General features: G+C 44.8%; 1 protein-coding gene and 1 long non-coding RNA gene across 2 annotated transcripts in view; one reads left to right on the top strand and one right to left on the bottom strand.

The window, feature by feature from the left end:
- Window positions 1–14470, bottom strand: part of LOC106981118 (uncharacterized) — an 82748-nt gene extending 68278 nt beyond the window's left edge. Inside the window, exons 1-3 of the long non-coding RNA XR_008295958.1 lie at window positions 14161–14470; window positions 5455–5566; window positions 170–2974 (exon numbers count right to left, since the gene is read on the bottom strand). This is a non-coding gene — a long non-coding RNA (uncharacterized LOC106981118). The remainder of the gene's footprint in view (window positions 1–169; window positions 2975–5454; window positions 5567–14160) is intronic.
- The window catches only part of BIN3 (bridging integrator 3), a 42312-nt gene that overhangs the window by 116 nt on the left and 18359 nt on the right, over window positions 1–23837 (top strand). The window contains exon 2 of the mRNA XM_015079225.3: window positions 22402–22450. Coding sequence (XP_014934711.1) covers window positions 22402–22450 — 49 coding nt within the window. The remainder of the gene's footprint in view (window positions 1–22401; window positions 22451–23837) is intronic.

Raw genomic sequence — 23837 nt, forward strand, 5'->3', positions numbered from 1 at the left:
GGACAGCACAGCCGCTGGAGCCCCAGGCCCGCCGTGCGCCTTGCCCGCGCCCACCTGAGTCCCTTCGCCCCCGCTGCCTGCCTTGCCCACACGGACCCTCCACCCAGGGTCGTTCGAGGGCCCTTCCTCCGGTGCTTTCCCGGAGGCTCCGTCTGTCGGCAGGACTCACCGGGATATGGGGCGGGGGATCTCCTTGGCCTGGAATCCTGCGTCTGTTTCCTGACTCTTTCTCTTCCAAGCTCGTCCCGTCTTCTCCCAGCTGCTTGAAGTGAGGAACTTTCCCGTCTCCTCCTCTTGTAAATATCCGCTGAGGTGGAGTAAATGCTTTCTTTCTCCCTGTGGGCATCTTTTCACCGCTCCCGCGGCCCCAGAGCTGTAGCCCTCACTGGCAGTCTGGGCCCAGTTCACTGATCAAACAGCCACTCGCTTTCAGATGACTAGCCTTTGCACCACTTAACAGTCTTCAAAGGACAAAACTTGCTTCTCTTTTGGAAAGGTCCAGAATTGAACACCCACACCCACACTCCCAGTGTGGGATTGGACTAGTTTTAATCATTTCCAGGGCCATTACCCACTCACTGCTTTCTCTTGAAAATAGCGGTTGGTAAGCTTAAACATTATGGGGACTAGCAGGCCATGAGAAAAGATGCTAGGAGTCTCAGAGATGTAGAGTCACGACTCCAGAGTTGGAAGGTACGTTGCTATATGTGCTAGGTTCATGGTAGATACTTCATAATATTTAATGGTTGATTTATTTTGTAAGACTCAGTTTGCCCAAAGGGCCTTACCTTCAGGCCCAAGGACCTGCATATCCATAATGCGAAACCTCAGAGCATCCAGCCGTAGTTTGCTTGTCTGAATACATTGACCCCACCCCCCCGGGGATGTACAAGATGAATCAAACCTTTTGGAATCCAAGGTCCATTAGCATCGGGAACATGTTTGCCACTCTGTCCTCATAGTCTAGCTGTTTCTTTACACAAAGTAAATGTGTGATAACTAGTCATGAATGAATGAAGATAGTAGAGTATCCTTCAGGAAGGCTCTTAACGGGCTCACATTTGACCATTAGTGGAGACTAAGCTCTGGCGACAAGCAGCTAATGTCAGTCAGTGTTCAGGACAATTCTGTAATACAAAATTTAAACCATATTCTGTCCCCTCCTCCCTCCTGTTTCTTAGACAAAGATTGATGGACAAATGTTAGACAGTTGGTGCCTGCACACGAGGGCAGCCTGGAGCAGTGCCCTAATAAGCCCCGGTAGGAACTGCTCCTTTTCCCTCCACCTTAGCTCCAGGAGGCCAATACGGGGCTAGAGCCTTGAAAGTTAGCTAACTTTCCCATCTTGTTATAACCTAGTTAACGATGGGCAAAGTGGCAATCCTTCAGTTCCCTTTCCTAGAGGAATTACTTCCTTAAAATGTCAGCCTGGGTCTCCCAGCCTCGTGATACAGATGTCCTCTTGCCTGCTGCACCTTGAATCGTTGGAGTTCTCTTGCTTAATTTTTCAAGGTAGGAAAGCAGGAAGTTCAGATGCTTTATATTGCTTACATTGGCATTTACAAATTTAAAAATAAATTGACCTTTTCTTCACAAATCGGGAGGAGAACAGAGCCCAGACCAGAGTAGAATATTCTCTTGGTGATCTGAGGCGTGCTGTTCCCACCCATCTTGAAGAAGCTTTTTTCTGAAAAAGTAGTAGCCTATTTCCTGAGGTCTGTCAGGCTGCAGAGAATTGAAATTGACAACTAACTGTTCAGCAAAAGCTGCGATTTTTATCCTGTAGAATTAACTTATTAGTACATGTGCAGCTTGGCACCTCTTTTGGACTGAGGGTCAGAACCAAAAGGGCGGCTTTGTCCCTCAAAGCTGAGATTCCTTTTTCTTCTTCTTTAGAGGGCGACTACGTCATCTCTTACGTGGACCCTGACCCTATCTCCCTGAGAGGGGAACAGCACCGGCGCCTGGGCACACAATCACACTCAGTTCCTGGCTCAATGGCTGGCAAAGGGACCAGGGCTGGGTCCTTCTGATTCACTCCTGGAGTGGTTTTCCTGCTCCCAGAATGAATCCATCCATTCATCCAAGACTGGAATTCTCAGTGGGGGAAGAGACCAGAGTGACGTAGAGCCATCATGGGAGGCTGATGCCCAAGGTCGAGTTCACCAAGCACATGGGGTATGCCAAGCCATCATTGAATAAGGCCTAGGGGCACTCAGCCCCTGGTCCCCAGAGGGTAACCATTGTTCTGGGCTAGGCCAGGCTTTCAAAATGTCACAGTGAGAAATGTCCAATATTGATGCCCTTTGCACACTGTGGATTTTGCATGAAGAGTAAGAGGTCTTTGTTCCTCGCTTCCTCTGTGCATGCAGCCCGCCCACCCCGTTTGTTTTGTGGGTACCTGCTGCCTTCCTGTTCATCTACCCATGCATTCACCCACTGACCACCCACGTGTCTTTAAGCCAGGCTGTCCAGTGGTGTGCCCTGCGAGGAAGGAGGCATTTTATGTTCATATGTCAGATCACTGATTCACCATTTGGCCTTAAGTCAGGTGCTTCCCTCTCCTCTCCTTCTGCTGGTCTCCTCTCTCTTCTTATGTGTATGTGTCTTTATTATTGTATGGAGGGAGAATTCAACAGAATTAAGAAGAATCTGGCTTATTTACCTGGCTTCGCTGTCTTCAGGGGTTATAGCCTTCCCTGGAACCACATGCCTTGATGCTCTTTGGGTTCAATGTCAAGGGAAAAAGTAGTCCTGGAGGAAATCTTCCTATACTATGGATCCAGAGGTTTGACTCAGAATGAAGGAAATTAGAGTCAGTGCAGATAAATGTGGCTGGGAGGTAGAGGGCTGAGTTCAGGTTCTGGTTCCCTCCTTCACAGTGTGGCCTGGTCAGGCATTTAACCTTCCTCGGTCTTGTTTTCTCCACCTCTGACATGGAATGGATAATCCAAGCTGACGCTGCCACCCAAGCCTGTTGTGAAAAAAATGGAGACTATGCAAATATGATTGTTTTCTGACTCTTCTGGGCTCTTCTACCTCTGTCTGCCCCTTAAATATTGGTATTCCTTGGGACCTGTCCCCCCCCCCCCCCCCCGCCCATGTTCTCACTGTATATGCCCTCCCCATCATCTTCAGGATAAAGGCCTGACTCTGGGCCGTAACTTATAAGGCCTTTCTGGATCTGGCTGTCCACGTTACTCCTGTGTCTCAGCTTTCCCTGGCCTCTCGTGCCTCTGCCCCTCTATATGCATTGTTCCTCTGCTGCAATGCCCTTTGCTCCCACCCCTCGCCGCCTCATCCACCAGGCCAAGGTGCACTCATTCTTCCAGAATAAGGGCAGGCTTTGCCTCTTCTGAGGGTCTCCCCTGAACAGGCCCCCACACCCCACTAAACTGAGCCGGGTCCCCTTGCTCTGACCCTCATTAGCATCTGGACTTGAATCGTTGGTTTACTTGTCAGTGACCCCCTAGTCTGCAAGTTACTGAGAAAGGGACTGTGGCTTGGTCATCACTATATCCCTAGTAGTATTCCCAGCAATCAGTGCATGTTTACTGAATGTATGAATGAGCACTTTTTTTTTCCATTTCCTGGCTTGCCTCAGCTCAGGAAAAGTTTTCAGATAAAAATGTGCAGAACCTATAAGCCACTTCCTCAAATGAAGAGCCTCTAAGCGTGCTGTTGTTAAATCAAAGAGGGAAGAAGTGGCCTCAGCGCCTCCCTGAGGCTGTCTCTGATTGTTCTCTCCCCTCTCCTCTCCACCCCCTCCCCAAACTATCCTCTTCCGAACTTGCATAGAACTTCTGTAGCACTTCCACATCCTTCCAGGGACCAAAAACGTGTTCCTCTCCCACACGGACTCCGTGGCGGCAGAATCTGCAAGTTCTTCACGTTTGTGTATGCTCACTGTTTGCACATAGTAAGTACCTAGTCAGTAATTGTTAAATGAAATTAATGGACTATAAAGGAAAGAAGGTAAACTGCTGGGTTAGTCTGAACCATCCATTCTGTTTCAAACATGTTCTCAGTGGAATCTCTTTTCCCTCTAGTATTACTCTTGCTATCATGCATTCCTATAGTGCTTTTACCTTTTCAAGTTACCTTCCCATCCATTATCTGATTTCGTCCTCACATCTACCCTTGGCAGTATGCAGTTCGGGTCTTATTATCTCCCTTTGACAAGTTATTAGAATTCACTCACGGAGTACCTGGGAGAGCTAGAACTAAAATCTGAGTATTCTCTGCTTGAAAAGTGGAAGACCATTCCCAAGCTGATTGGGTCCCAAAGGACGCTATTTTACTTTGCTGGTCTGTATGAACACTACCAGGTTGGTAGTGGATTACAGGAAGTTGTCAGTTTTCACATGTAAAGTGAAGAGGAAGTCCTGTGTCCTGCAGACCTCCAGGTGTTCTGGACCATGTCAGCTTTGTGGTACTCTGAGGCCTCCCCGCCTTGGGTGGCCCTCCCACTCACTTCGGACAGGCCAGACTCCCCCCAGGCTTTTTCTTCTATACCGAGCATGGTCATGCCCAGAAGGCAGGGACCCCCTTGAAGAGTCTGTGAGACCCTGTATTTGACGTTGCTTTGGGCACAAATGTAAAACATCTCACTCTTGTTCCAGCTGTTTGTAATGAGAGGGGAAGGGGCTGTTTCCAGATTTGGGAGTAGTTGGAAAGAGGCAAGTATCTTGAATCCCACAGCTTCTTCATCAAAGATGTTTTCTTCTGTGTTACACTCTTGACGTACGTGTGTTGAAGTGGCTTTGGAGTTGTCAGTTAAGCTGTTGCTTCCCCGAACCCACTATTTTGGTAGCTAGCCCATTAAACAGGACCCAGGATAACATGTTGCACACAGATAATGCTCAATAAAATTTTTGTTGATTTAATGCTCATTGAACATTTATAATGTACTAGGGCCTGTGCTGATACTTAATACTGGTGGATAGTCAGAAGGCTGTAAGAATCGATACTTATCTTCAGCCAGTGTCTGGAAAGTGCCCGGGATTCATAGGAATGACAGCCAATAAATGTTGGTGTGGCATCGTCAAGAAAGATTTCAGAGGATGTGATTTGTTACAGTGGGGGGCGAGGGGTCCACATTAGAACAATAGTGTAGAAAAGGTGTGTGGAGACGGAATGCATCAAGAGTATTTGGGGTGGACGGTCAGGAGACCAGCTTGGGTTTAGCAAGTAGTGATTTGGGTAGAGGCTTTGTTGATGGCAGTTGGGGCCCCACTGTCAGTACTCTGAGTGCCATGCTGAGGGACTGACATTGAGCTTAAGCTTTTGAAATTTGAAGGTTTTGAGCAAGGAAGTGGCATGGGGAAACCAGTGAGTTAATCAGATTAATTTGGCAACAGTCTGTACTTCAGGCAAGAGGAAGAATGGAGCCAGGGGGCTAACTTGGACAGTGGCTTCCAAAACTTTTTGACCACAACTTGCAGTTAGAAATACCTTTGAGGGGCTCCTGGGTGGCTCAGTCAGTTAAGCATCGACTTTTGCTCAGGTCTTGATCTCAAGGTCGTGAATTCAAGCCCCGTGTTAGGCTGTGTGCTGGGCATGAAGCCTAAAAAAAAAAAAGGAAAAGAAAAGAAAGAAAGAAAAAAACCTTCATTATTGCAGCACACAAAAACATTTATACTTCAAATAAAAGTTTCACATGGTATATGTGTGATGCATTCCTATATTTTCTATTATGTTCTATTTCATTTTTAAAAGAATAATGCATTTCAATTGATCCCATGTCTAATTTGGACCCGGTGTGTTGTGGGCAAACACACTGGAATAACGTATAGCGGTTTACATGATTGATGAGTGATCCCATTTAGAAACACACTGATCTAGGTGTTTATTACAAATATTCAGGCTATAAGCTAATAGCTATGACTCCGTGTTGTTGGTTTACTTAGTTGTTTTTCGTGGGTTATAATAAGAAATACGGAAGGGGCAACTATGAAGAGCACCAGCCATGTACTTTATAAGAACTTAATCCATAGATGTGAAAAACGTCATCACTTTATAGGAAAGAAAACCCAAATGGACAAAAGCCTATACCAAGATGTTGGTTTCTTAGTAATCAGGGAAAAGCAGATTAAAGTAACAATGAGATGCCATTTCACAGCCATCTGGCTGGCAAAAATTTTAAAGTCTGGCAATGCCAAGTATCTGAGGATGAGAATCAGGAGGAGCTCCCATCCACTGGCATCGGGTGCAGGGTGGCGTAGAGCGTGGAGGTAAAAATTGACACAATACAATCACTTTGGAGATTTCTACAGTTCACCCAGAGAAACCTGAGCTCTCCTGCAGCAGGTGAGTGCAGGGGAGTATTAGTTGCTTCATTGTTTATGATGTCCAGCCTATATGTGTTGTCTTTACATAATGAAACACGTAGTCAAAATGAATGAAGTGCAGCTATATCTATCAACACGGACAAATCTCAGAAACAGAATGCTGGTCATAAAAAGTTAGTTTCAAAGTAATACATTCAATATTGTGCTATTTTTATAAAGTTCAGACCTATAAAACCATACTGTATTGTGCTCACGGATTTAAACAAATGTAGTGAAAGGGTGAGAATAATACATACTAAATTCAGGGTCGTGGTGACCGCTAAGGTCATGAGGAGAGACAAGGAAATGGAATCAGACTGCATCAACAGTATCTGAGCTGTTGCGTTGCTTAAAGAGTAAGATTTGAAGCAAGTGTGGCTCAGTATTAGAAATGCGATAACAGTAGGTGAATACAGGAGTATTTATTATGTATTCTAACTTTCTGAGTGTTGGCAATATTTTATAATACTCTCTGTTAACTTTTGTCATGCCTAGCCTGACTGCCATCACGACTAGAGCTGACCTCACCGCTCATAGCAAGGGAATTATTGCCTCCTACGGCTGGTAGGTGAGGATGTCCCAAGACAGTGGGCCTAGGAGCGAGTTTCCGAGTTTCCATCTCAGCCCTCCTCCTCCTCCTCCTCCTCCTCCTCCTCCTCCTCCTCCGGCCTGCTTCCAAACCTTCAGCAGATAAGAGAAAAGGTAGACTGAAAGCTCTTTGTACAATCCTTCGTTGGTAAGAGACAGAAGTGAACATGAGATTAGAGCTCGTGCCTCAGAAGCTAAACAACAGGCCCGGCACTTCGCAGTCTGTGGGCATCTGAGCCACCGTGGGCCCATCAGCATGGAAAGCAGGCCCCTGAGGCTTGTCTCCGGCTTGTGGATTAAGCAGAAGACTTTCACCTCACAATGCCTTCTGTTTCCCTTTTATAACATGGGAGAACCCATTTTCTAAAGAGCTACAAAATAAACAACCTCCCTCCCTGAATTGCTTCTTTCCTCCCTTTTCTTGACCTTTAGATGCTCCATCAGCCTCCAGACTTCTGTGACAGATCCTTTTACTACTTGGGAGGAAGTCCCCATTCATTGTTGGCAAATGGATTCACTTGGGGGGGCCTGGCAGTGGCTGATTGCCCCCCAAATAGAAAATAATTGTTTCAGGTTTCCTAACCATACTTACCTCTGTGTAACTGAGTGTGAGCCACCCCCTCGGACCTCAGTTTGATCTTCATCATCAAAATATCACCACCACTGCCTTTACTGCCAGTACTTACAGGCTGCTGATCTACGACAGGATCTGTTTTGAGCACTAAACTCATTTGGCTTTCACGGCGACCCCACGTGATAGCTATATTATTGTCCCAGTCTATAGACAGGGAAACTGAGAGACAGAAAGGTTAGGTAACTTGTCCGAAGCCTCACAGCTGGCGGCTGGCAGAGCAAGGATTTAAAGCCAAGCAGTGTGGCTCCAGAGCGCGCCCCCCTATCCAGCGCAGTGTCTCTTGTGAGGAATACGGGAGTGGACCGCTTTAAATGAGCGGATGTTTCTGAAGTACCCAGCCCAAACCAGCAATAGTAGATGCTCCATAAATGGTCACTTTAATTGGATGATTTCTGTGATCTCACGTTCTGTGAGATCACACTGACCATTCTGTGATTCATTCTGTCTAAACTTCTCAGAGGTCAGCCTGGGGAACAGTGGGGAAGAAGGGATCACAGCTGAGCTGGGGGACTGTTCTAGTCCAAGTGACAAGTCAGCCAAGTCACAGAGTTATGCCTTTTATTTTTAAACACACACATACCTCCTCGGACTGGTGGCGAGTAGGGTAGTGTGTGTTGCTCTGGTTTTAGATGTGGCTAATTTCGAGGAAGGACTGCGGTGGGGGGTGAGAGGGGGCGCTGTGGTCAGAGGTGCTGGAAATGGGTATTTTGCAGCTCAGTTCATTTCCCCTTGTGATGGGGTCTCTCACTTCCTTGCTCAGGCTGAACTTTGTGTGGCCGGTTGGCATCATGGCCAGCTGGCCCTGCAGAGGGGATGACACCCAGCAAGCAGCTGTTCTGCCGGAGCCGGCTGCCTCTCCAGAAGCCCTGTCCGGGCCCCCGGCTCTCTGTTCTCTCTCCCAGTGTCAAGGTGGCGATAGCCTTGGTGGGGCCTCAGACCAGGGAAGGCAGTGACCCAGGGACAGGGTAACAGAAGGGCCGGGACGGGGGAGGGGCTTGTCCTTCCAGCCTTCAGAAGCTGCTGCCTCTCGCCCACCTTCCTGCTCTTGCCGAGACAGTGACTCAGGCCCAGACCACTCCCCGGGGAGCCAGGATTTCAGCCACTATCAGCTGCCGCCTACTCTTTGCTCAGCCCTCCCTCCGTTCTCACCTCCCTCACCTCCTCCCTGCCCCCAAAACTGTGATCCATCAGAAAGTGTGGGGTGGCATAGACTGAATCATTTCAGGGTTCTTGCCACCCCCAAGCCAGGCCGAGGCTTATTCACATTCAACAGAAACGAATTCCAGAGGCCAAGGTGAAGACCAGGGAAGAATGTGTAGGTTTCAGCTTCTTTCCACTCATCTTTGTAATGGAAGCAGAGGACTCTCCAAAGAAGGCGGGGCTCGAGGGATCTGCTGGGGTGACCAGGGGATCCCCACCCAACTGCCATCTGGGCCTGCCTCTTGTCTCTGCCTCTGCAGCAGAGGGGGTGGGGAAGCAAAAGATTGAGAAACCTAGCAAATTGAAAATGCAAAAGAGCTGTTTTTGTAAATAGACATTACACAAGAGCAGGAGCTTTTTTGGAAAGGTTTTACTGAGACAGACAGAATTAGCCAACTGGCATCGTGCTGCTAATAGAGATATTTACTGTTTGAAAAAGTGTATTTGTAGCTTTGGAGAACATCCTGTTGACTTTTCTTTATTGTGAAAGTAAATCTTTCCCCCTTTCCCTCTGTATACATAGAACTTTTTTTCTGTTTTGAGGTGGGGCATGTTGGGGTTTGGAGGAGAGTACGCTTGAGAGAACTGCTCTCTGCATTTTGTTGCTCAGACCAAAATATCCCTGCTCCTGCCCTCCGGTGCTCATATTTACGGAATGGCAAGTAGAACCAAGTGAGGAATCCTACTCCAGAGGCCGGGAGCTCAGAGCCCTCTTGATTTCTTCCAGAGCAGAGACATCCTGTGGGGAGCAGGCCCTGTCTTCTCTCCGGACCTCTGCTTACCCACCGCATGCCAAGGGGAGAGCCTAAGGAAAGCTGTGAGGAGGAGGGGAACTGAGGTCCCGAGGCCCAGTGAGCCTTCCCGGGTCCTGGAGGACTGTCAGCCTCGACCCACAACCCCAGTTGGGCCGAGGAGCCGCTGCGATGCTGTTGCTCTTGCCACACGCCTTCCAGAGGAGCTGTCTGTCCCGAAGAAATCCCTAGAGCCACAGGGGGAGATCAGGGAGGCAGTGGCAAGAAGAGGCAGAAGAGCGGCTTGAAGGGTGGCTGTTTTGCTCTTTCTACTCGCTTTCCCGTCGCCACCTTTGACTGCTTCAGTGGTGGTGGGGCACCTGCCCCAGTTTTCTGGCCCTTTCTCCGACAGAGGGGAGCATATCGACCATTTGGCAGCCTTGGAATAAGCCCAGGAGACTCTTCTCCCTTCATATTTCCTCTTAAGCTCTTTAAAATGTCGGTTTTCCCTAAACCCACACTCTGATAACGTCACCTGGCTTTACTGTGGACGCCAAAGGCCACCTCCATTTCCTCGGTCTCCACGAGTGCACTTTCCCCTTTTTAGCTTTTGTTTGAGTCGGATAAGGACTGGGAGACCCAAAGACAGTGATATTACCTTTATTTGTTCTTTCTAAAGCCTTATCTGAGAGTAATTTTTTTCAGGAAACTTAAATTAGAGTATGGTATTATATAGGGCCCTTGGGGCCATGTACTTGTTTATTTGTTGAATCATTTATCCAGTGTTTACTGTGTGCGCAAAACTAGACCATGAGCTCCATGAGATCATAGAATGAGTTCGTCTTGTTCATCCTGATATTGCTAGAACCTAGCAGAGTTCTAGGCATAAAGGAGGCCATCGATAAATATTTACCGAACATCCATTCAATGAAAGGTTGAAAATAACACTGTACCTTGTACGGTACTTACGGGAGTTGCAAAGAACCGTAACATTCAGTCCCTGCACTTGAGGGGCTTATGTGGCATAATCAGAAAGCAAGATGCATACACAGCAAAGCTAGTTAACCTGACCCTTTACCAAGCAGAATTTTCTTCAGTAAGGAAGCAGTGGCTCAGTCTTAGGAAATACATTCACACAGTTCATCACCGTACTGGGTCAAAGAGAGCAAACTGGTCATCTAAATGTATGCTGAAAAAGGCATTGTGATATAACTTAAAAATCCAATCTTTGTGTCTTTTAGGAAAGTAGAAACAAAAAGATATTTCCTTGCTATTAGAAGTCTTTCTGAATGGAACCAGTAGCCTTCTTCCTATTTAATAGTGAAAGATCAGATTTGAACCATTCTTACTAAAGTCAGAAACATTTTTCTCCAATTTCTGGCCAATGCTATAACACACAAGACAAGAAGTGGGTATGAAACATTGAGAAAGAAAAGGGAAATTTTATCATTATTTTCAAGTGATTTGACTTGTCTATTTAGAAAATCTAATTCTGGGGTTTTTTTTCCTACCTGAGTTTCTCAGGCTATATAGCTTAAGTATATAGGTGTGATGAATGGTTTCAGGGTAAATATTTAATACCCAATGGCTTTCCTGTGTACCAGGACAATAAAATGAGAAAGAGAATTCCATTTGCAGTACAACCAAAAATTAAAAATCTCGTGGAATGTACCTAAGACCTGTGTAGGGCTAAAAATTTCAAATGTAAGTGTTACTTTGGGATCTTGGTATTAAACAAAATAAAAGTAGAGGACCTATATGGAAAAACTCTTAAGACTAAAAGACCGAATAAAAAGACTTGAATAAATGGAAAGAAATGTTATGGCCCTGAATGAGCAAATGTAGTATTTGTAAAAATGTAAGATCTTCAGAAGTTAATCTATAAATATAATGCATTTTCAGTAATAAGTATCTTGATTTTGGAGGGGGGGCGCACCACCTATGATTTTGAGGTTCATCTTAAAAAGTAACACAGGGGAGGGGCGCCTGGATGGCTCTGTCGGTTGAGCTTCCGACTTCAGCTCAGGTCATGATCTCATGGTTTGTAAGTTTGAGCCCCACGTCGGGCTCTGTGCTGACAGCTCAGAGCCTGGAACCTGCTTCGGATTCTGTGTCCCACTCTCTCTGCCCCTCCCCCACTTGTGTTCTGTTTCTCTGTCTCTCAAAAATAAATAAATAAATGTAAAAAAAAGTTAAAAAAAAAAACAAGTAACACAGGGGCACCTGGGTGGCTCAGGAGGTTGAGCATCCAACTCTTGATTTTGGCTTAGGTCATGATCTTGCAGTTTATGAGATTGAGCCCCATGTCAGGCTCTGCACAGAGCCCTCTTGGGATTCTGTCTCCCTCTCTCTCTCTGCCCCTCCCCCCAAATAAATAAACTTATAAATAAATATTAAGACAAATTAAAATAGCCAGTAAATTACCTGAAAATGAAATGTAATGAGAAGAGATCTGTTTGTCTAGAAATTAAGAGGTGTTATAACCCTAAATAATTAAATCTGTGTTACTGGCCAAAGAGTAGACAGGTCTGTGGTATGGAATAGAAGTATTTAACCCTAATAAAATGATTTGTCAAAGATAGTTTATTTTTTAGATTATGTTAAAATAACTAAACAACTGGCTGGCCAACATTCAAACTCTAAATGGAGTGATGATTTAAATATAAAAAATAAACCACTAAAATTCATATGAAAATGCAAGGGACACAGAGTAGCCAAAACAGTCTTGACCAAGTTGGAAGGCTCAATACTTCTCAATCTTGAAACTTACAACAAAAGTTCAATATTTAAGACATTGTGGTACTAGCATAGACACGTAGCTCAATGGCATAGAATTAAGAGTCCAGAAATAAACCTTTACATTACATTTATGGTCAGTTGATTTTTTTTTTTACAAAGATGCCAGGACAGTTCAATGGGGAAGGAATAGTCCTTTCGACAGCGTCAGGACAACTGGATATTCACATGCGAAAGAATAAAGTAGGACCCTTACTTCACACCATATACAAAAATTAACTCAAAATTGATCAAAGACCCAAATGTAAAAGCTAAAACTATGAAATCATAAAAGGAAAACATAGGGGTAAGTCTTCATGACCTTGAATTTGGCAGAGAATTCTTAGATGTGATACCAAAAGCACAAACAACAAAAAAATGGATTAGACTTCTTCAAAACCTAAAATGTTTGTGCTTCAAAGCATACCATTAAAAGAGTGAAAAAAAAAAAAACCTCAAAAATGAGAGAAAATATTTGCAAATCATATATCAGATTAGGCACTTGTACCCTAAATAAAGAACTCTTACAGCTCAACAATAAAAGAAGATGGGGCGCCTGGGTGGATTAGTCAGTTAAGTGTCCGACTTCGGCCCAGGTCAGGATCTAATGGTTCATGGGTTCAAGCCCCACATCAGGCTCTCTGCTGACAGCTCAGAGCCTGGAGCCTGCTTCAGATTCTTCCTCTCTCTCTCTGCCCCTCTCCCGCTCATGGTCTGTCTCTCAAAAATAAGCAAACATTAAAAAAATAATAATAAGTTTTTAAAAAGACAACCCATTTTTAAAATAGGCAAAGGGTTTGAATAGATGTTTCTCCAAAGAAGACATACAAATGACTGCTAAGCACATGAAAAGATGTTCAACATCATTAGTCATTACAGAAATGCCAATCACACCACAGTGAAATAGCCCCCAGAGTGGCTAAGATAAAAAAGACAATGACAAGTGTTGGTGAGGATGTGGAGGAATTGGAAACTCCATACACTACTGTGGAAATGTAAAATGGCGCAGCCACTTTGGAGAAGTCTGGCAGCTCCTCAGAAGGGTAAACGGGTAAACGTGGACTTACCATATGGCCCAGCAGTTTCACTCCGAGGTATATACCCAAGAACAATGAAAACATATGTCCACACAAAAATATGTACACAAATGTTCATAGCAGCAGCATTCATAATGGCCAAAAAGTAGAAACAACCCAAGTGACCACCGCTCAATGAACGGATACATGGATAAGTGGATGTGTGGCTAAATGTCGTGTATCCCTGCAATGGACTATTATTCTGTGATAAAAGAGGGATGAAGGACTGATACATGCCCAAACATGGATCATCCTGGAAAACATTTTGCTGATTGAAAGAAGCCAACACAAAAAGCTACTTATTTTATAATTCCATTGATACAAAATGTCCAGAATAGGCAAATCCGTAGAGATAGTACATTACTGGTTTGCCTGTGGGCTGGAAGGAGAGGAGAAAATGGGGCATGATGCTAATAGATAACAGGGTTTCTTTAGGGGTGATGAAAATGTCTTTGAAATTAGATCATGGTGATTGTTGCACAACTCTCTGAATATGCCAAAAACAACCAAATTGTACACTTGATGAACGTTATGGTGTGTGGATTATACCTCAATAAAGCTCTTATTTAAAAATTAATAAACCAGCTTCGAAGCAAAGATGACAGATTGAATACGTACATGTAATTTATCTCCCTCACAAATCCCACAAAAAAAGCACAATAAAGTGATTTTTTTTTTTTAAGGCATAGATCTACAAATTCAGGGAGGATAGAGACATCAACAACATTTGGGAATTGGAATGCAGTTGCATGCAGTAACTGACTTAGTTCCAGGAAAGCCAGATCCTAAACTGGCATTTAGGAAAACCACAAGCCATCATGACTTACATCACAGAATCCTCAAAGGGTCAGTAATCGGTGGCACTGGGTACTTCCAGAAGTGGGGTGAAGCCGAGCTCTCGGATCAGAAGAACTGGTTGAAAGCTGTTTCTGAGTAAGTTTAGAGCCCTGCCATCTCCTCTCCAACTTCGGTGTCCCTGGGAGACTGTCCCTGCCTCACCCTAGCAAAAGAATGAAGGGGCCCCACCCCTTGGAGAGTATGAGACAGGGAGTTCCTATACTAGGCACACAAAGGTGGATTTACTATGTAAAAACTATTTAATAAAATCTAAGCTTCAGGGCCCCTTGCTGGCATGGACCTTGTCCAAGACCCAGAAGGAACCTTAGCTGTGTGTTCACATGATCCTGTGTTTTTGCAAACATCAACAATGTGTTTATACTGCATTCAGTTAAGAAAACTTCTGCCTTCACTTCCTCCTTTTGCTACTTGATACTACCCCTCATGTCAGGCAGCTTTGGAGTAGCCTAGGCCTTTTGGGATGCGACTGGAGGGTTGAATTGGAAATATGCTGTTTTAGCTGCAGTTTGTAGACATTTTTTGAAAACTTTGATAAAACCGTGAGAAATTTCAGGTTCCTGAATTGGAAATATACAGAGGGCACCTCTTTTGGTGATCTTTAAATGTATTTAAAAACTAAGGGAAAGGGGTGCCTGGCTGGTTCAGTCAGTAGAACATGCGACTTGATCTCAGGGTTATGAATTCAAATCCCACATTGGATGTAGAGCTTAATTAAAAAAAAAAAAAAGTTGTATGTCTTTCACAGTGTTATATAGATCCATTGTATCTCAATAAAGCTGGGGAAAAAATTTTAAAGAAGAAAAAAACTAAGGGAAAAGTTGGGTAAAAAATAACACAAAAGTGACACAGGTGAGCAGTTAAATCAGGAGATATTATTCTGAAATCAAAGTGCAACAAAACATTTTCAAATTGTACTCAAACCTAGTCATTCATTAAGAGAATGAGATCAGGGGTTTGCCTGGGTGGCTCAGTCGGTTGAGCATCTGACTTCAGCTCAGGTCATGATCTCGCAGCCCGTGAATTCAAGCGCCGCATCAGGTTCTGTGTCTCCCTCCCTCTCCGCCCCTCCCTCATTTGCACTGTGTCTCTCTTTGTCTCTCAAAAATAAATAAACATTTAAAAAAATTTTTTTAAGAATATTTCTTAAAAAAGAATGAGATCAGTTTTAAACAGGAGCGATGGTTTGATAATCTAGTTAATAAAGAGGCGCAAATCATTAGAACACATTGATAAAACAATTTAAAGTTCTTAACACGAAAGATAACGAAGATGACAAAACTCATGATGGGTCCTCCTCCAGTGACATCAGGAACAGAGAAGCTGGTTACCCCCGTTAATTCAGAGAGTGGTTAAGAGTAGTCATTATACAAGAAACCTTGAAATGTGTCCTGAAATCTTACAGTTTATTTATGAAGGAAACGAGATTTTCCTAAGTTTTACAGCGAAATTTTTATTATATTTATATATTACTGGTAAGCTGGAAAAAAAAGCTTTTCTGAACTGTCAATAATAGAAAACAAGTTTCAGTCAACCATACTAGAGGAAAGGCTGAATTACCTTTCTTTTCTCTACGAAAATGATGTTACCCACTCAGTGTCACATGAAGAGGCAATCATAGACTACGCAGCCAAAAAATGCAGGGAAATGAATACAGAGGTGTGTCAGGCAGATGATTAATAAAATTTTAGGTTATTCTTGAGTTTTTGATTTCATGTTATTTGTCAGCTTTTATAACTTGTAATTTATTATGTTCTTTTCTCTGTCTAAATAAACACTTTCATGCCGATTTTAATATTTTTTAATGTTTTTAAAAGATTTTATTTTTAAGTAATCTCTACACACAGCATGGGGCCCAAACTCACAACCCTGAGATCAGGAGTCCCACGCTCCACAAACTGAGCCATCTAGGGGCCCCATCCAATTTTGATATTTGTAAATTCATTTTCTTTAAAAGGCATACAAAATCATATAAGCTTCGGGCCCACAAAACACAGATCCACTGTAAGCCCAGCTGAGGGCAGGACTGCCATCCTGAAGGCAGGAGGGTGAAGTGAAGAAATGCGTGGGGAGTGCCGAAACAAAACAACCCTTCCCCTCCCCCATGGCACCTGCACGCATGGCATGTGCTCGAGTGACCTCTTCTACTCACTGAGCTCTCAGAACAACTCTGCTGGGCCTTTACTCCCATGGCGAGAGACTGAAAAATTCTCTAGGAAATCTTACCTGCCCGGGAGTACAGATACTGACATCAGGGGCTCCCCACAACACTGCTCAGCCAGGTCACTGCACACAGTACACAGACAATATCTGAGCGCTCACAGCGTCTGATCAGCTGTCTTGTCTCCAGTCCCGTATGTGAGCAGACTCCCAAGATTACCACACTCCCAAGGGGAGTGTTTAGTGTGAAAAATGGAGGCAAAAGCAGAAAACAACTTGAGGGGAAACTGAGACTGAAGGAAGGCAGAAGAAACTTTTTGTAAATCTGTCATTAAGATCATCAGAGAGAGATGGGGCGCCTCGGTGGCTCAGTCGGTTGAGCGTCCGACTTTGGCTCAGGTCATGATCTCGCGGTCTGTGAGTTCGAACCCTGCATCAGGCTCTGTGCTGAGAGCTCAGAGCCTGGAGCCTGCTTTGGATTCTGTGTCTCCCTCGCTCTCTGCCCCTCCCCTGCTCATGCCCTGTCTCTCTCTGTCTCTCAAAAATAAAGAAACATTAAAAAAGAATTTTTTTAAAGATCATCAGAGAGAGAAGCCATCCATGAAATAAAACAAGGTAGCATAAAAAAAAGGACATCCTGAAAAGTAAAAAGACCTCTCAGAAATTAAAAACATGATAGCAGAAATGTAAAACTTTACAAGTATTAGAAGATACGAAATGTTGAAAAATAAAGAAACTGGAGAAGCAACCAAGTTGGGTCAGCACTGGAATTACAAGAATTTCAGAAATAAATGGGGCACCTGGGTGGCTCAGTTGGTTAAGCATCCAAGTTCGGCTCAGATCATTATCTCACTGTTCGTGGGCTCCAGCCCCGCACTGGGCTCTGTACTGACAGCTCAGAGCCTGGAGCCTGCTTCAGATTCTGTTCCTCTCTCTCTCTCTGTTCCTCCCATGCTTGCTCTCTCTCTCTCTCCTTCAAAATAAATAAACTTTAAAAATTTTAAAAAAATGAATTTCAGAAATGAGAAACAGAGAAAATGGGGGAAGACACGAGCCACAACAAAGTTTTTTTAAGCCCAGAATGAAAAATTACAGATTGCCAAATTGAAAGAATTTGGTGCGTATCCCAGCACAGTGAGTGCAATTAGACCCACGAGGTACATCACTGTGAAAGTTTATACCACCAGGGACAAACATGATTCAAGAAGCTTGCATGAAGAATGGGTAGGTTGCCTACAAAGGATAGAAATCGGAGTGCTTTAGACTTCACCACAATAGCACTGGGAAATGAGAAGCCAGGGAAGCAAAGTCTGTGAGATTCTGAAAGAAATGAAGTCCAACCTACATTCTATACCCAGTCAGACTAACTGGTGTGAGTCAGAGCAAAGAGGTTTTGGTTATGCAAAGTCCCAAAAGGTGATTTCACACACACTTTTACTCTGCCCAAACGAGGAGTAAACCAGCAAAGAGGAAGACCCGGATTCCAGCTGTCAGAATTCCTATAGGAGGCAGGAGAAGGGCGAGCCTGGGCCTCCAGCTCTACACCAGGGGCCGAGGCGACGGGTCCTGACCGGAGCAGCTTGGAGGCTGCCTCGGACACCACTTCAAGAAGTGAATACCTGACATGAGTGAATGTATTAAGAGTAAATTTAGACGATAAATACATAGAAAATTCAGCACGTGAAAGAAAAATGACAATTTTAGGAGCAAAAGCATGCAGTGTTATTAGTTACGTATTGCTGTGTAACAAATTCCCCCACAACTTAGCGTCTCCAAACAACAGTACCAGTTTCTGCGGGTCAGGAATTTGGGAGTGGCCTAGCTGGGAGGCTTGGCTCGGAACTCTGCAGCTTCTGAAGGTTTGGCTGAGGCTGAAAAATCTGCTGGCTGCCACATGCAGGAAGGGCAAGAAATCACATTATTCTCCCAACAGTTTACTTATTGATCTGACCAAATCACGTAACTGTATCGAGAAGAGGAGATTCGGATGTGCCTTTGTGTAACGGGTAGAAAGAAGCCTGCAAGAGCTTGGTCAGTTGGTTGGTTTCGTTAAATCTTCCCCTTGCAAAAGAAAAAGTCAGCAGCTAGTGCCTAAAACCTAACCAGAGATAGAAATAGACGCATTTTTATTTAGAGATGCAAAGGTATGTGCCAAAAAACCCAGCAGAGTCGAAAAGTGCTTGTCTTGGGCAAGTGAGATTAGGGCAGGGGGAGGGAGGATAGGACCTCATGTTTCACTTAACAAACCTTGTTGTCTTATTAAACCATGCACACGTGTAACTTTGATAAAAGCAAACTCAGATTAATTGCACAAAAGGGAAAGGCAAACGCTAAGCCAGAAAAAAAATCCTGATAAACAGGCCAAAGGGCTAGTGGTAAAATGTAAACCATTTCAATCTTTTAAAAAATGTAAACTGTCTCAATCTGCCTCCAGGGCAATTTGGCAAATGTATCAAAGCCTTAGACATGTATATATCCTTTGACCCAGCAATTCCAATTCTAAGAATTTATCCTATGTGACTAATCCTTGATGTACACAAAGATTTAGCTATTAGTGTTTTTAATAATAGAAGAAAAATTGGAAACAGTTGAAATGATCATTAGTAAGTGATGTGGATCACAAAAATAAAATAGGGATATATAATGAAATACTAGGTAGCTCTTAACAGGGCAGGCTGATGACAACCACATCTTGGCATATAGAAGCCTTTATGATATGTTTAGGTTTTTTAAGTTATATAAATATGCATATGTACACATGTCCATGTATTTACACACAGATTCAGGGTGTTAATTGTGTGTGTGTGTGTGTGTGTGTGTTTCCATGTTTTCCAAGTGTTTGACACTGATCAGGTGTTATTTTTGTAGTCAAGGAAAAAAACAAGGGATTTTTTTTTAGTTTATTTGAAAAATATGGAAAGTGCAAAGAAGAAAACAGTAGTCACACTCTTACCACCCAGAATTAACCACTATTAACATTTGGCATATTTGCTTCAGATTTTTTTCTTTCTGCAAACTTTTAAAATATAATTAACACCAAAACATTAGCCTTGGTTATCTTTAGATATGAGACCGTGCACTGTTTTGGTTTTTTCCTTCTTTTCCTTCCCTTTCTCCCTCTCTCTTTCTCTCTCTCTCTGTCTCTGACTTTGCTGTATTTCCCAAGTTTTCTCTGATGAGTATGTTTTACTTTTTAAATGGGTAAACTTCAATTAATATAAAAGGTAGGCTATTTTTTAATGCCAAATGAAGTCTTAGACATTTAGAAGAAGGTAAGCAAGGTTTTGGACTTGAGAACAGCTTTGATCAAGCTGGGAGAAGGGAAGGCATTCCATGTGGGTGTAATGGCCATGTGTCCCAGTTGCCCTGGACACTCCAGGTTCTTTACCTGTTGTCTCAAAGACATTATCAGTGACATTTTGCACTCAGCCAACATGATACCTGGAACCTATCATTTGTTCAGACGGAGCTGGGTCAGCACAAGCCTCCTTCCTCCCGATAATGCTGCCCTCCTCATTCCTTGCATTTCCAGTCTTTTCAAGAATAGTGAGCCCCTTTGAAATTCCACAGTATTTTAAGGTTAGGTATTTTGATCAGATGATTTTCCTTAGTTCCTTCAAATAAACATAACAAATTCATGGCAAAGAATAGCTGAGAGAAAAGTGGATTGTTTACTCCTGGTTCAGTCGTGAACCAGCAGAATGACCCTGGGCTAGTCACTGGACCTTTCCAGATTGGTTTTCTCATCTACAAAATGAGAGGGTTGAACTGGAACAATTTCTATGGTAACTTGCAATTCTAAAAATACTGTGATTCCAAATTAAGATTTAGAGAGGCTGTGGCACCACAAATAATGGCATCTAAGTTCTTCATTTCTTTATAGCTAGTCTGTAGTACTAGACTCCAAGTTAGAATCATTGTGAAGACCACTCTGAGAATTCTGTAGAATTTCACCCTGCCCCCATGTTCCTGGAACAGAGATTCAGTTTAGAATTCAAGTTTCCATCTCCTCTGTTTTAGAGTTTAAGAAATAGCTCCAGGGGCGCCTGGGTGGCTCAGTCAGTTAAGTGCTGACTTTGGCTCAGGTCACGATCTCACAGTTCATGAGTTCAAGCCCCACGTTGGGCTCTGTGCTGACAGCTCAGAGCCTGGAGCCTGCTCGGGATTCTGTGTCTCCCTCTCTCTCTCTGCCCCTCCCTGCTCACGTTCGTCTCTCTCTCTCTCCCTCCCTCTCTCTCTCTCTCTCTCAAAAATAAGCATTAAAAGAATTTAAAAAAGAAAGAAAGAAAAAAAGAAAGAAAGAAAGAGAAAGAAAAAGCTCCAGAGAGACCGTGATTTGTTCGCATCACAAAACTAGTCAAAGGCAGAGATCAGTTTTCTGATTCCTGGTCCAAAGCTTATTATCCCACAACATGCTTCGTGCAGGCTCAATCTTCTCTCAATGCCACCAGGACCTCATTTGCACTGTCACCAAAATAGTCCTTGAGGGCAGTTGTTCACTGTCCAAAACCATTGTGTCAGTCAACTCCAATCCCTGATTTGGGGAAAAGTAACTGGGGACACAAGGAGGGGACTATGGAGCTCAGCTCCCTTAACCTCTGTTCTTTAGATTTGAGGAGGGGAAAGAGCAATTTCTCCCTTTCTCTTCTTTTCAGTTCCAGAGCTTACCTTTCCCCTGGTAATTATATAGCCACTGATTATTTGTTTACAGAAGCCACGTGAATCAGCCAGCCCCCAAAGGGTTAACGCTCCCAAATTACCGGGCTGGGTTAACAATAAACAGGATGTCCTCCAGAAATTAAATTTAAACCACTGTGACTCAGGCTGGCCCATCCTCTCGACCCGGATCGTTGTCTGGGGTTATTATCGGTGGTTAATTATACCATTGGGTTTAGCAACAGTGTTGGTCAGTTTGGGCCAAGAGAAAGCAGGCTTGGGCAGAAGGGGGTGCGGAGGGAAGGGGCGGGTGCAGCGGTGGAAGCTGGAAGCGGGAGGTTTGAAAGGGAGGGACTGCAGCGTCCTGAGCACTGAGAGAAGAGTGGGAATGGAGTCGTGCCCTGGGGACTCTCCTGCTGACTCCCTGTGCCCTGAGCTGATCCCAGGGGTGCTTCACTCACTGCTACCTTGGGGGCTCTGGGGAGCCTCTTTTTCTCCAGCAGTTGGCATGCACTGTGTTTGCTCCTAGCGGGACCACGCTTCTCAGAATTGTAGAATCAGAATTTTTCATGCCTCAAGGAAGCTTCTGAATTATCCAGTCTAACCCTGTCCTTTCACAGAGTGGGCAATGAATCCCAGGGCAGTCATTACCTGCCAGGGGGCAGCCTGCTCCTCAGAGCGGGAGACGGTGGGGGCCAGTGGAGGGGGGGCCTAGATTTAGAGGCTACATTCTTGACCCTCCTTCTGTTATGCCAAACTGCCTTCCATTTCCAAGTGGAGAACCTGAGGTGCAGAGGGCAGACCTGGGCTAGATTCAGGTCCCTCTTTGAGTTAGCCACGTTTCACGTTGTCAGTTCTCACCAGAAATAACCCAGCCTGGCTGGGCCTTAATGCCCTGTAGTGTGTCCTCTGTCTCCAGCCACGTAACAAGTCCTCTATAGAGAAGTAGCGAAGCACCTAATACAGACGATAAGTGGTTCTCATGGTGTTTTTAAACGCTTGTTTTCAAGGATGATAGCTGCCCCAGCGAGCCTGTAATTCTGACTTTGCAGCTCCTCAGGACACAGATTTACAATGACTGTCGTGTGGTATCTCCCCTTCCCTGCCCTCACCTTTGCAACGTGTTTCAACACCCGGCTACTAGTAGGAAAGATGCTCTGGGGCAGAAGGTGGTGCCCAGGACTTCCATCCGACACTGTCCATGGGAAGATCACCCTCCAGAACCCAGCCTGGCTGCCGACGGCCCTAGATCCACAGGGCGTGTGGTTCGAGTGCCAGGAGCAGGCCACTGGCTCTCGTTACCCTCCAGGGAAAAGTGGCCTTGACTTCATCAGTTCTTTTCAGCTACATCCTTCCCCGTTTCTCCTAAAATCCCTCTTTGTCTCTTTCTCTCCTAGGATTCCTTTCAAGATTGGGCAGCCCAAGAAACAGATTGTCCCTAAAACAGTGAGTAACCTGATTCTTTCATTCTGAGACTCCGTCTGTCTCACATGGTCTTTGCAGAGAACCAGAAGTTTGATTCAGCACATTGTGGGGCTGGGGAGGGCAGAACCCGGGCTGCCTCATTCCCAGCCGTGTCACTCTGGAACCTCACTTAGACTGGGGCTTGTGGAGGCCTCCTGGCCTGGGACGTCTTCCTTCTGCAAATCAGGCTGGCTCGTCCCCATCCTGGGGCAGGTGGAGGAGGTGGGTGACAGGTGGGTGACAGCCCATCTCTGCAGTCTGGCGTGGCACTCTGCACTTTCCTGAGTGGGCTCCTGAAACCTAGGCCCCTGCCAAGGACATGTCCCAGGCCTTTATCTCCAGCCACCTCAGGCTGTGTGAAGACCAGGAAGCTTCTCCAGGAGGCTCCAGGTCCCTTTCTCTCGGTCCCTTTCTCTCCACTGCCAAAGGAATTCTTAGCCAGGACCCAGAGTCAGGAGGGCATGATTGAATCCTACCTCCTTGAGAACCCACAATTTTTATCTCTATTAATCTCCAGAATGGGAGAGGAATCACAGATTTTTAGAAAGTTTAGAGCTGGAAGCCCTTACAGATCATCTAGTCCAACCTGATTTTCCTTACGAGAAAACCAAGGCCCACGAAGCCACCATGACTTTCTAAGGTTGTAAAAAACCAAACACTAGGGCAGCTTGGTGGCTCAATCAGTTAAGCATCCAACTCTCAAGCAGAGCTGCTTGAGCTGCTCTCTCCCTCTTCCCCTCCCCCACTCATGAGTGCTCCTAAGACAGAACAAAAAAAAAATTTTTTTTTTTTTTTAAAACCCTAATACCGACAGAGCCGAAATTGGAACCCAAGTCGGAGTCTCTGTTCAATGCACATTCCACTGCTCTATGCTGCCTCACTCAGGCTGTGAAGGTCTGCCGAGGTTTGGGAATTCTAGTAAAGAATGGCCTCTTGAACTCCCTCACCCCCAAATCTAATCAGGCTGTTGGTTTCACCGTGGGAACCCGTAACTGTACAGTATCTCTCATTGTGACAGTTCCAGCAACTGTCAGCCTGCTGGAGCCCCTGACGGTTCTCCTTGTCTTAATAACCTCGGCCCTCCTTGGCTCAGAACTCAGGACTACAGGAAAGCTCCTGCTTCATTTTGGCAGGAAGGGAAGTTCAGCACACATCTGACCAATGGCTCAGTCTTTGGAAAATCCAAAGGCAGGCCACTTAAAAGGAAATGGGCTGCGTTTCTCTTTCAAGTGAAGGCAGGCCGAGGACAGACTGAGAGTTTACCTCCCATGCAGAGGCTGACCATCTGTGGAGGCTCTCAGCTGAAGCGCAAAGAATCTGGGCGTGCAAATGTTGGGCTCTAGCCGGCTACAGGAAGTGGGAAGGTGTG

Source organism: Acinonyx jubatus, chromosome B1, assembly GCF_027475565.1.
Source record: "Acinonyx jubatus isolate Ajub_Pintada_27869175 chromosome B1, VMU_Ajub_asm_v1.0, whole genome shotgun sequence".
NCBI lineage: Eukaryota > Metazoa > Chordata > Mammalia > Carnivora > Felidae > Acinonyx > Acinonyx jubatus.